General features: G+C 42.4%; 1 protein-coding gene across 6 annotated transcripts in view; it reads left to right on the forward strand.

Annotated features, from left to right (window-relative positions):
- The window catches only part of Nedd4 (NEDD4 E3 ubiquitin protein ligase), an 87119-nt gene that overhangs the window by 26615 nt on the left and 46757 nt on the right, over positions 1–13747 (forward strand). Inside the window, exon 1 of one of the 6 annotated variants that reach the window (XM_036193944.1) lies at positions 6190–7659. The exons of the other annotated variants lie outside the window; for them this stretch is intronic. Coding sequence (XP_036049837.1) covers positions 6205–7659 — 1455 coding nt within the window. The 5' untranslated portion in view covers positions 6190–6204. Of the gene's footprint in view, positions 1–6189; positions 7660–13747 lie in introns of those variants that run through there. 6 annotated transcript variants of the gene reach the window in all.

Genomic DNA, 13747 nt, shown 5'->3' on the forward strand with positions numbered 1-13747 from the left:
CATGTTGCAGCACCTCTGAGGGTGTTTCAGACAGACTTTTTTCTTAGTGTTGTATTTGTGAGACTGACTTACAGTGACACATGTTTTACCAAAGTTTTCCATCATCTGCAGGTCATTTTATGCATTAACCCTCCGTATGGAATATCAGAATTGCTTTCCTTGTTACTGATTGATAGGTGTCCTTGCTCTGTCTTCTGTGCTCATGGCTGAGTGCATCTCTAGGCTGGGGTTTGGGAGCCGAATTTCTGATTACTTGGACTGCCTGGTGATTGGGTATGTGCTCCTTTAGTCAAGTATGTGAATGTATGCCTGGTTGTCTAGTCCTTCCTTCCAGTGACTGTCACGAGAATGACCGTTTACTCACTGCCAACATCGTTTGTCCAACACTTTGTGTGTGGTACTGAACTGTGTGCTATGATGAGGGTAAGAGAAATGCCTTTGGTGTTTGTGGTTAAACACTTAAAGATGATACATGTGGCCCTTAAAACTTCAATGCTTTTAAAAAAAAAACCTGTTTTTTATTGTTCTGTGTGTGTATGTGCAGCTGTGTCCCGTGCCCACAGAGGGCAGAAGAGAGCATTGGACCCGCTGAGGCAGGACTTAGAGTCAGTGGTGAGCTGCCCAGCATGGGCTCCTGGAATGGAGCTCTGGTTCTCTACAAGAGCAGTGTGCAGTCTTAAATGCCACATCATCTCTTCAGCAAGCTCCAAATAATTAAAAACGTTAAGGAAAACCAAAGCCATGTATTAATCAGGATGTAATAGTTCCCACTCTAAGGACTCTGGAGTTCTATTAGGGTTTTGTCTCTGATTGGCACATTAGTGGTAACCCCAGGGAAATCAGAACGTGTTTTCTCATTTAGAAATGAGGATCCAGTAATGGCATGGAGGTGCATTCCTATCATCCCAGCCTTTCGGGGAAGCAGAGGCAGGAGGGTCCAAATTTCAAGCTTTTCCTCAGCTACATAAGGAGCCACGGAATAAGCTTGGGGCCATAGGAGATCCTACCTCCCCCAAATCCCAAAATTATTTAAAATAAAAAAGCAATGTCACTATTTGCCTTGCTTGTCTCATATAAGACAGTGGCTCTGAAAACACTCAGAAAAATCTTTTTTCCTCCAAGACAAGATTTCACTATGTAGCTTTCTCTGAGTTCGAGGCTATCCTGATCTATAGAGTGAGCTCCAGGATAGGCACCGAAACCATATGGTTTCTCAAAAAACCAAAAAAACAGTCTGTTAACATTTAGCGTGGTACCTGTTGTTGTGTTAGGTGTATCTGTTTTGTTGATGTCACGGGTGCCGTAGAAATAGAGCCTTTTCAAGAAGTGAATGTGAGCAGTTGTCAAGGCCAGTGGTGTGCTGAGAAGCACCCAGACCTCAGCACATAACTGAAGTTCAGAAATCATCTGTGATGCAGTGGGAGCCATAGCCACCAGGCTGGGCATCCAGCCACAGACCTCCATCACTATAAACGTCTATCTTTGAAACTGATGTGCTTTGGAAAGGTAGGGTGGAGAGCACAAGAACAATTTCAAGGAGAAAAAATTTCCAGTCATGAGGAAAGTGTTTCCTGAGTCATACATGAGACTTGCTTTTGAATAAAAATGGGGCTACATTCCTGTTTTTGGCTGATTTTAGGTCTTGAGGTGATGGTGGCCGTGTTGGTCCATGTTCTTAGTTATATACACGGGGGGTGACGTGCCTTCAGGATGATGTGCCTGAAAACAAACCAACAAAAATAAAATGGTGCACAGGCACCTGTGTGTCATTAGCTTCAGAGCCGCCCTTGCAAACCTCTGCCACTGAAGGCTCATGGGTAGAGACTCTGCTTCCGAGACTTAGTAGTTACTCTCACTGGCGTCAGATAGGGGAGATGTTGAGGGACTGGTTTACAGGGCTGCACAGGCTGACAGGTCTGGGGAAGAGGGATGAATTGGAGGATGTCTCTATGGAGACGGACTGGGGAAATGGCTTTGTGGTTCAGAGTGGATGCGGATGATCTGAGCGGGCTCTGTGCACCCATATCAAGCGGCACACCGTAACTAGCCCCAGAGGGCTCTTGTGCCTCTGAGGATACTGCACTTACATGCGAATACACAAACACACACACATGTGTCATGAACAATATTAACATTAAATCTTAAAACCAAACAAGCCAGGCAGTGGTGGCATGCACCTTTAATCCAGCACTCTGGAGGCAGAGGCTGGTGCATCTCTGTGAGTTCGAGGCCAGGCAGGTCTACAGAGTGAGTTCCAGGACAGCCAAGGCTACATAGAGAACCCCTGTCTCAATAAACTTAAAACCAAACCAAAAGATTAAAAACAAACAAAATTTCCTCTTTGGGAACCTGTCTGCACTCTTGAGGCCTCTTCAGCTGATTGGATCAGGTTCACTCACACTGGAAGGCCATCTGCTTTTACTAAAAGTCCACTAGTTTTCATCTTTACCTCTTTAGAAATACCTTCAGCAATGTGTAGATTAAAATTTAACCAAAAAAAAATCAAGAGTCATAATGTGGTCAAATTGATAGTACAGTTACCACAGTAGATACCAGTCATCAAGGTTCATCTACAGTTAACTGCTGTACCCAGAGTCCCCAAAGACCATCAAGATACCAAATCTGATGCAAAAGCAAAGACTTTTTTACTATTTCCTGTTAACGCGAGCCTCTCTGTGTGTCTGGCGCAGCAGCAGAGCAGGAGAGACCCCGAGTAGCAAGGGGAAGGGGTATTTATAGGGAGTAAAACAAGGGGGTGGGGGCTTTGGGGTCTACAGACTATCTAGGAACAGATTCAGGATTGGTTTATGTGAGTGGCAATCATGTTAATATCTTTTAATTGGCCTAGGGTTAGTTAGAGGTTATAGTTATCCATTATGGGGCAGGCCTGGACAAGTCCCAGGCTTTGTCCTTGAGCTGCTGTGGAATCTGGCTCATCTAGCAGGTACTGCCTGTGGGGGCTGGCTCAGTGGCCCAGGCTTGGTGCATGCTGTCTCCCTGTCTATGTTAGCAAGGGCATCAGTGATTAATAGTCTTTTGTTCATGGCCCTCTCAGAAACTGCTTGCTCAGTCTTAGGAAACTGAAATTGAGGCCTGATCTCTGAGAGAAACCCTGCAGCCTATCATGGCACCTGCTTGGTCCTTTCATTAACGTCACCCAGGGTCTGTCCACACAGCATAGATCACTTTAGTCTAGGTGGAAATAACCAGTGACCAAGCATCTCAGATCGAGGCGGGCCTCAGGGCACTGTCTACCAGCCAGTGAGCAAGCATCTCAGAGCGAGGCTCCAAGCTCCAGTCCTCAGCTCAGGCAATGTCCTCTGGATTTCGACAGGAAGAGCTCAGAGCCTTCCCAGTTGAGGGCTGCCAGCACATCCCGTTCCTCTGGCTTGAGGTCAGAGTTGGCACTGGTCCTGCTAACTGCTGTGTGGCTCCTACATGGCCTTAGACCTGAGCCCACGAAGCAGGGTGGCCTCATTGAGCATTTTGGGATTTCAACTCCTGATTGTCTCACTGACTCCTCTTTGGATAATTTTTCTCTCAATTCTTCAAGCATCCTTGCTCGTCTTTTGTCTGAAGAACTTTTAAATGGTCCTTTAGAAGTTGCAGCTGCAGGATCTTTTTTGTTGTTGAGACAATAGCTCATGTAGCCCATGCTGTCCTCAGACTTGCCATTTTTTGGAAGATGACTTTGAACCTCTGATCCTTCTGTTTCCACCCCCTGAATGCTGATGACAGTCTCCTGCCACCATAGCAGGTTTATAGGGTGCCAGGGGTCCATGCTTCATTCCTGTTAGACCAGCACTCTACCAACTGAGCTACCTTCCCAGCCCTGGATCAGTGTAAACAAAACTCATCGAGCTAAATGAACACATTGGGTGTTCAGGGTGACTGCAGTGGCAGTGTCTGTCCACCCCACCCCCACTCCCTCCCCCGGGAGTAACTTGGTGCCTCTTATGCTCAGTTGGATGTGGGGAAGGGGGAGCCACAGTCTGGAAGACCAAGATCTCATTGTACAGCTGTTTGTGAGGAGAAAACATGTCAGGTACCTGACATCTGGGATTGTGTTACATTAAGTTTTTCTCCATACTGAAGGTTTTATCCCGAGACCTGTTGTACTTAGATCTTCCTGGTTATCCAATTACAAGTGACCTATTTAAGAAGACAGACTCCTGACTTAATCTAAAAAACAAAAGGCAGAAGGAAGAAATAAGATTAGGACTTTTTCTTCTTTACAGAAAAAGAATAATAATAAAGGACTGTTTACTGAAGTCTGTAAAGGTATAATGTATTGAACTAGAGCATAATTATTATATTATTAAACTACTATGCAGCTTCTAAAGTGTGATGTCTTCTAGTCAAATAAAATTTAACAAATTCTAGTTTGTTTTGGCTTACCTCGTTAAAAATACTATTAGAAAATTGGGATTAAAAACAGATCAAACTTAAGCAGTTTTCTTTTTTAAACAAAATTATGAGTATATGTTTTACATATTTGCTTTTACCTAGGGGAAAAAATCTTACTTAGAAAAATACAACTTGGGTGCAGTACCATGTGGTGTAAACAGCTGAACCATTTTCTTTTTAGTTTTCCTATGAATGAGCCAGTATATATTTTTTGCTGGAATTCTGGCTATAAAATTCAGGTTAGGAGTTTAAATATACTCTAGAGTATTATTTAAAAATAAATTTGTTTCTTTCAAACATAACACCAACCTTGGTCTCTGACATTTAGGGAGAGAAATTAAAATATTACACTTTTATTGCTAAGTAAGCTGAAAATACAGTAAAGGTTGAGTAAACACAGATCAGAAGTACATATCTATATATGCACAGAATCCCACCCTCTGAAGGACAGGCCTTCTGCTGTTCTCGGCTGAGTGTTATCAGCACTTGTAAGTCTAGCTCAAGGCAGAGCCAGCAGCAAAAAATGTAAACAACTGTACTCTTTGTTTACAGAATGAAATATGTGGCGTGGTTTGGGTTTCTTCAGAGGTATCTAACAGCTACGTGGGTTGTTTCAAAGCCCTGGTAGGGGCCAGCAGAGAAGTCTTTCAGAACAGAATTGGCATTGAGATATGTTTATTTGATGTGTTAAATCAACACATCTTCTCTCCTTCCCACAGCACCTCTAAGTGAATGGATTACACACAGTGGAATAAATGCCCAGTGTGTCCAAACTGTATGGGGATAGCTTTTCTGTCTAATCTGCATATATTTTCAATGGAATGTTTGCCTAGTCTATTTCTTGGCAGGGGTTTAATAGTCAAAATAGAAATGGCATCATTTAAAGACTGTACTACTTGGCTGCAGAAAGCCTTAAAATTACAGGACAAAATGGTTGGTGAAAGCTTCTCTTCTGTTTTTTAAATTTCCCCTTGAGGAGGTTGTTCAGTGTTTACAGCCGTGTTATGAGGCTCATTTTGTAGTTCAGTCTGTCAACTTTCACTTTCATAATTGGGTTTTGCTAAAATATTATCTGTTTAATTTAACACTAAGGTTTTACTCCCCTAAAATTTTCATATTTCCAAATGTGTTCAACTGTTTGCACTTACTCTTTAAAAAATATTACAGTCCATATTCCCAGCATTAACTAACCTGACTAAATCCCTCAGTATGGCTGTTTGGAAATTCAATCTTCAATTTGATACTCAATCACACGGGTTTTATTCCTACTCACTTCCTGTAATCCTATACCTTTGGATGAAAATATTCATGGTCAGGATCGCTGGGGAATGTGTAGGCACTGAGATTTCTGGAGTTAAATGTTGGTTTTGTCTGGCTGGGGTGGAAAACACAGTTTCAAGTTGAAAGGCAAGAAGCTTGTTCTTGCGTTACTCATTCATGCAAATTGGCGAAGGTATAATTGAAACAAGGTTGGCTGTGTTTGAGTCAGGACTGCAGCTGAGCTCAGCTTAAAGGTCGCTGGAAATCAAGTGCTTTGTCAGTGAAGGCGTTCTGACTCCGAGCGACTCTGGACCCTTTGGAAATGTCAATTTCGGACATGGGCCGTCCTTTTCTCTGAAATCTGGTGTCTCACGTTGTCCCAAGGTTAAAGACTCCTCCTGACCAGCTTTTTTTTTAAACACCACCGATGTTTTTTTTTTTTTTTCTCTGGATGCAGCACAGCTGCTGCTAGCCTGTCTACAGACAGAGATCTTTGTTTTGACTCTCAGCCCTGAACATGCTTGGAAATGAGAACAAATGGCGCAGAGTTTACGATTGCACTTTGCAGCCAGAAGAAGCAAGACTTACCCTCTGTCAGAACCCTCCGGAGATGATTTGGAGAGCCATGTTCACACACATGGCAAGAGGCCACCCCAAATCTCAGTGGCCAGCGTGGTTCAAATGAGGCTGAGCCCCAGACAGCCGCCACTGGCTCCGTGGATAGAGCAAAAACAAAGATCCTCTGACAAAAAAAGCAGCCGCCTGCAGATCTCGCTGCAGCCCAGGGATGGAGGGAACCTTCCGTCCAGCACCGTCGTGCCTCACAGGGACGATGCTTCCTGTGTCCTGGAGGATGGCATTTGCAGCAGCACCGGGCTTGACAGTGAACTGCCCAGTGCCAGCTATGGCAGCCTCTTAGGTCTTACTTCTGTTGTGTGCAACGGCAGCGTCAGTCACTCCTCAGCCAGTGGCAGTGGGTCTTACAGCAGTGACTGTGGGTCGTGTGCAAGCATCACGAGTGGAGGCTCCTACACCAGCAGTGCCGTCAGGGACAGTAGTGGCTGTGAGACCTTTTTTAGTAGAAATTTACCTTCTGACAGCACCTCCAACAGAAGTGTGCCGGTCAGTACAACTCTCCTTGAAGCTGTGTGCCCAAGTCCCAGTGGCATTCCGTTTGCCCAGGAGGACAGGGATCATGGACTAGAGGTTATGAAACTGCCAGTGAGTAGGAATGCAAAGGTCCCACTGAAGCGCTGCACGTCATTGGTCATTTTCCCCAGGAGTCCTTCCAACACCCCGCCGGCATCCCCGACAAGCAGGGGTGCCTACCAGACCTCACACCAGTTGGTGGTATCTCCCACCGAGACTGTACATCCCGACGATGGTTCTGGCACCAAAGGCTTTCTGTCGACAGCTGTCAACGGCCTTCGATTATCTAAAATGGTTTGCGCTCGTGGAGAAGTCCGAGATGTACGGCCACTCCACGTCAAGAGCTCGTTGCAAAATAAAATTGTTGTTTCGAATAATAGGCCCCAACAGACTGTGTGTGAGAAGCTGCCTGAGGGATTTTCCTGTGTTTCTGTGCACTTGACCCAACAAAAACCAATCACATCAGATTGTGAAAACTCCCGTGGTGGTTGGAAGTCAGAGATGTCAGAACTCCAGCTCCAGCCTGATTCAGACCATGCCGTACTCACGCAGAAGTTATCACCTTGCTTACCAACCATACCAGATGTGGATTACCATATAAACATCCGTGGAGAGTTGGAAAGACCAAATTCACAGAGAAGCAAAAGCCATGCTACTTTACAAAGAAGTGTTTCACTGGGAAGGACATACCCGAATGTTTCCTGCTTCTCCAGCCTGAAGCACAATTGTTCGAAGGGGGGAGCATCTCAGTTACTCATCAAGTTTGAATCTGGGAATGATGGTAAAGTTGATAGTTTGTGGAGAGAGAGGTACTTGGCAAATGAGCTGTCTGTTGTCTGTAAGGTAAGTGTCCCTTGGTCTTGATAAATACTGATTTGGTTAGAGTGAGCTACAGAAACCGTTGGTTAGAACTGATTATGACAGTGTCTGTTCCTTTCTGGCGAGGGAGTGTTTGGAAAGCATGGACTTTATATTTGTAGTCTGAAGAGCTCTCCTTTGTTATCCACTCTTTGTTATTTTACCAGTGAATAAACTACTAAAAATAAAAACTTTCCCGTGGTGACTCAAATCATGAAATTCCTCTAGAACTGGCTGGGTCTTTTAACACTCGATTCCGGGGTATTTGTTTTCACGCTCGGCCCCATGTACTCTTCCCATCTTCAGAAATGGCCGTTTCCTTTTCTAGCCTCTTTAATCATTGTGGAAATAAAGGCATGATGGAGTTCCTTTAAAAATTGTAAGCCCCAAACACCAAAATGTGACTACCTGCTTATAAACTAACATAGAAGAAATACCATTAAAATGTATGCATTTATAAGATCAGTGATTAAAAAGAAAGACTGTTATGTTGCATGTTTTAGGAAGAGGAAAACTGAATGAGTTTTGTGTTATATATCCTAACCACAGGAGTATTCTACCCTGGTTTTTCTTGAGTTACCAGGTAATACTGCCTCCCAAATGCAGCTCACTTTTTCAACAGTATTGATTCCTAAGTTTTATGTGTTTGAATTGGCTTAAACTTAGTATAATTTTCTGTTTACTACATTAGTTTGTTGTCTTGACAGTGTTGCTTTATTTTATTAGTAATTTAACTCTAACAGATCTGAGTTAGATTGTCTCTTTATATAAATTGGCCTTTCCAAAGCATTTAAATTGTTTTTGAACTAAAGTATAAAGTAGCCTTTAAAATTTCTGTATTTGGAAGGTCTTGCTAAATTCCAGGAAATTTAATTGTTTTTCTGATTATATTAGCTCTTTATTTTTTTCATAACACCCAATATCTATATCTAATATTGAGGAGGGGAATCCAGATAACTTCTATTCAATTGGAGTTAGAAAATTAGGAAATTGGTTTCACTTTGGAAATCTGGTAATACTATCATTGTTCCCAAGGTCAATCTATGCAACTTTACTGGGGATAGAGAGAGATTAGATTTTAAATTCTGATCTGTGTTTTGGAGGTTTTTATTCCATTTACAAGTTCTCAGTTTTTGGTTTTTTTTTTTTTTTTTTTGGTTTACAGCTGAGGATTGAACCCCGGGCCTTGCGCTTGCTAGGCAAGTGCTCTACCACTGAGCTAAATCCCCAACCCCAAATTCTCAGTTTTTAGGGCATTGTAACCTATTTAATCCCCAACCATCACCACCACACCCAAAAGAGGAGAACTGGGCTCTTAAAGCAATACTAGTAATGGGCTGAATCAATCGGTATTTCTTACAGACTTTACATTCAACCTGAAGAAGTCATTAACCTGGAAAGAATTAGAGAAATAGCCCCAAGACAGTTGTAACTGTGGTAACATATCGTTTGTCACTGGTGCTTTCCAAAGGGGCACTTTAAATGTATCCAGTGAAATATATACTAAATGTTGTGTGCATTGCTAAGAATATATATTTTCATGGACTTTTAAACTTTCTAACAAACGCTAACAGATACTGTTTTGTGACAACCTAATGCCTTGCTTTGTGCCCAAACTCTGTTGGTTGTGAAAGATACCAGAAGGTACCATGCATCTGAAAACTTTGAATTGTTCTTCAGCATGCATTGAACAATTTCCTTATAAAAATAATTAACAGTTATAGTTACTGTGTACTGTGTCTAAATTGATCTCACTGATAAATGGCAGGATGAGGGCTTATGCTAATTCCTTTTTTAAACAGAACGGCCACAGTAATGACATTGCAGAAGTAATACTGTGTTTATCAATAATGATATATCAATCTAATTATAGTGGTTTATTGTAACTCACTTTAAATAAACAGCTCCCAAAATATTTCTCATGTCTCCACTTAGTCTGGGTTCATGTTCAGATACGCTGAGTCTGCATTCACATTTAACAAGTTGATACTGGAGTCGAGCTTGGTAATGTCAGCGATCTGTACCCAGCAGCAGTGAAATCAAATGACTTCTTTGGGCAGAGACCCTGGTGTCTGAGGTAGAGAGGCCTCCAGTGTGTTTAGCTACCAGCTTCCAGCAGCCTAGTGTCGGGTTTATAGCTCTTTTATAATCCCAGCTCATAAATGACGAACTAATGTCTAGTGAAGACTTCTAGCCTGTGGCTAAGACAGATGGTCCTCTGTCCTGACAGCTGAGACTAAAGATGGGCTTTTGAAGCCCTCATGGTGTCTCTTGTATTTTCTGCCTCCAGGACTTTGTGAGTGCATTTGAAATGCAGTAGTATGTAGGTAACGCAGTATGACGGACCCTGACTTGCCTAGAGAACTGTGGTGTTTGGTTGATGAGTCTAGCAGTCTGTCACCTTAAGGAAGAGGAGCTAAGGGACACACAGTTCTGAAAGTCATATCATCAGTTCTAAACTTTGTAGTGAGCAGCTTACTCTCGGTGAGTTTTCCCTGTGTGCTTTGTTCTGAATCTGCTTCGTTACGTTAGGATGTTCAGAGCCTCCTTTGCCTCGTTTAGTAAACTTCAAACTAAGTCCTGCCTTATATGTGCCTCCATCAGCCATCTGTGTTCACATTTCTGTTAGAACCTTTCTTTCCTTTTTTATAATTAAAGGATTTCTGTTTGTTGTCTAGTACTTAATCCTAGATAAGCATATTGCTTAAGCCTAAAGGAGTAGATCTTAAAATATTTTTATGTCTTAATTATTATAGTCATTACTAATCTCAAGGTGATACAATTCAGTCATTCCTTTAATAATTCCTCCTAACATCAGTGTTTTAAATTTTGTATATTTTAGCATCCATTTTCCAGTATTTTAAATTTTATATAGTTTAATGGACATTATCTAAGGACACGTAATCATTCTTTTTAAAAATATGTATAAAATTAAAAAAATGTATAAATAAATATCAGTGCTGGAACTGTGACCCCGCAATGTAAGTAACCAGTTTTAGAAATTTGGCCCCCCAAAAAAATGTTTCTTAGAACTGAAGAATTATAATGTGAGGTGTTCGAGCCTGGCTTATTTGCTTGGAAATTCTATATATTCTCTGCAGATATATCATTTCTAACTCATTTAGCACAGATTTAAACATTAGACACTGTCAATAAAAGGTAGATAAAATATAATCCTGACATTGTATTAACAGAGACAGACAGTAAAAAATAAATATGTCCCTAATGAATGTTTGACATGCTGCGATAGAGAGTTGCATGAGAAAGGAGCTTGGCATTGAAGGGACCTGTATAAGCCTTCACAGAGGAGCCAGGGGACAGTAGGGCTGGGTCTTGACAAGTGAATTGAGGTTCACCAGGAAAGTCCAGATCGACAATATTCCAGAGCAGGATTCTCCATCCCAGCACTGTTTATGTTTGCGGCCAGAAAATTCCTTTGTTGAGGGTGGGGCTGTCTTGTGCACTATAGGGTGATGAGTAATGGGCCTGACCATCACAGACTAGATACCAGTTATACACCCCACCAGAGTGCCAACCTAAAATATCCCCAGGGCAACAGTGCCTCCTACTGAGAACTGCTACTTCAGACAGAAGCCTTGGTGCATGAAGACCAGAGATGTGCAAGGGCCCTATGATGTAGATTGCTCAGTATAACTCGTGAGAGGCACAGGGGCTGTGGGAGGGGCTGATGCTTGGGTTGGGGTTGAAAAGTACATCCTTTGTATCCTGTTAACAGACAGAACTTAGTTGATCTTTATTTTACTTAAATAATTTTAAGTGTGTCTGTCTGTCTGTGTGGGTATGTGTATGTGAGTGCAGGTGCCCTGACAGATCAGAGGTCTCGATTCCCTTGGAGCTGGAGTGACAGGTGATTGTGAGCCATCTGACATGGATGTTGGGAACCCAACTCAGATCTTCTGTAAGAGCTGTATGTGCTCTTAACTACTGAGCCATCTTTCTAGCCCCATCAATGGGTATCTTTATTCAAAGGTGTTCACTTTTTTATTTCCCTCGAGACAGGGTTTCTCTGTAGCTTTGCGCTTTTACTGGATCTCTGTCTGTAGACCAGGCTGGCCTCGAACTCAAAAAGATCTGCCTGGCTCTGCCTCCTGAGTGCTGGGATTAAAGACGTGCGCCACTACCACCTGGCCACTTTTGTTTTTTTTAAAGATAATTATTTGTGGCACCGAGAATTTTGAGTGAATCTAATTTTCCTTACCTTGTGTGTTTGGGTAAGCACTGATGTTGTGAACTATGACCAGATAGTACAGTAGGTGGGACCAGACTGAATGTGAGAAGGATGTGGTATGGGTGTAGAGAGATCCTGGTAGTGCTCTCAGGTAGAGCTACTGGAGTAACAGGAGCTGATCCAGTGGACGAACTGGGGATCGAGATTAATAAGTAGGAGCGGGCTTAGAGCTTCATTCAGGTAAGGACCCACTCAGCCAGGCCATGCATCACGCGAAACAAGATGGGATGCGCTCTGAATCTTGGGGACTGCTAATTTTGAGGATAGGGTAAAAGAAAAAAGGAGACCCAGTGAGCCAGTGGACAGGCCAGGAGAGCTTGGTGACATGCAGTCAAGGGAAGGGTCAAAAGATAGCATGCACTTCTAACAAAAGACTCAGTTGTCCATTCCATGTAGTAGTTAGGAGCAAGAGGCAGCTAGGACAAAACCCCAGGATTGAGGCCTAAGTTGAAATAATAAAATACCTAAGATCAGCAAGCACAGGAGCGGCGAGATGTCATAGAGTGAGTGTGATCGGATGTAGGCAAGGTGAGTGGAACTGGGATGAGCCACGGGTCCCGAGTGAGACTTGACAGATGGGACCATACACAACATCTAAGTGTGGGAAGAAACATCCCCTTTAAAAAGATATTTCTCGGCGTTGGGGATTTAGCTCAGTGGTAGAGCGCTTGCCTAGTTAGTGCAAGGCCCTGGGTTCAATCCTCAGCTCCAAAAAAAAAAAAAAAAAAAAAGATTTAATCTCCATACTTCAGTCAGAAGCTAGTGGACGGATCCAGGACAGCCAGAGCTATAGAGAGACCCTGTCTCAAAAAATTAACAAAACAAAAAAATGAGGAAGTGGCAGGCTGCAGTCCATCATCGAATCCAGAAGAGAGAAAATAGATTAATCACTGTTCAAACGCGTTAAGACATGGAAGTCAATGATGATCTCAGAGCTTGAATTTGAAATAAATGGAACCTTTGTAACTTGGTGGATTTGATCATTTTGATGATTTAGATTAGTTTCATGATATTACATGTTTATATCCAGATATTTAAACCCTGAGTTCAGCCATTAAAAGTGGACACAAAAGAGAGTCTGCCTTTGTGTTCAGTATGCTAACAATCTTAAATGTTATACATTCTTAGATGGTGAAGTGAGTTCTTATCACATAGTGACATTTCATTTGATGTTGAACAGTATTATGTACTGTTCTTTTGTTAATGGAAATAATTGGGTATTAACCCAAATCTGCCATTCCGGACTATTTGATTTGTTTGTATGTTATATGTATGAGGGATTTGTCTGCATGTGTGTAAGTGCACTGTGTACATGCCTGGTGTCCACCAAACCATCTCTTCAGCCTCTCTTTGCGTTGTGTTAAAAATGGTTCTTAGGTTAAGTTTTCCCTTCTCAACCGGAGGACTGAAAATTTCTGTTTCCTTACCTCTTCTGGCTTCCTTAAGCAGTATTTGAATCCTCTAAACATACATGCGAGTCAGTACTCTCTTGACACTTTAACTGTTTTTTCGAGACAGGGTTTCTCTGTGTAGCTTTGCGCCTTTCCTGGATCTCGCTTTGGAGACCAGGCTGGCCTCGAACTCACAAAGATCGCCTGCCTCTGCCTCCCGAGTGCTGGTATTAAAGGCGTGCGCCACCACCGCCCAGCTTGAGACTGTTTAACTTTTAATAAACTGCACAGCGTAGTTAATTGAAACATTATATACTGTAAGGACACAGTTTTGACTTCTTCGTAAGGAGAAAGTTTGAAAATTATTTTTCTATACTTTCATAATGCTACTGAAAACCATACATTACTTTTCAAGTATAAATCGACATTAAAA

The sequence above is a fragment of the Onychomys torridus genome, chromosome 7 (assembly GCF_903995425.1).
Source record: "Onychomys torridus chromosome 7, mOncTor1.1, whole genome shotgun sequence".
Classification (NCBI taxonomy): Eukaryota; Metazoa; Chordata; class Mammalia; order Rodentia; family Cricetidae; genus Onychomys; species Onychomys torridus.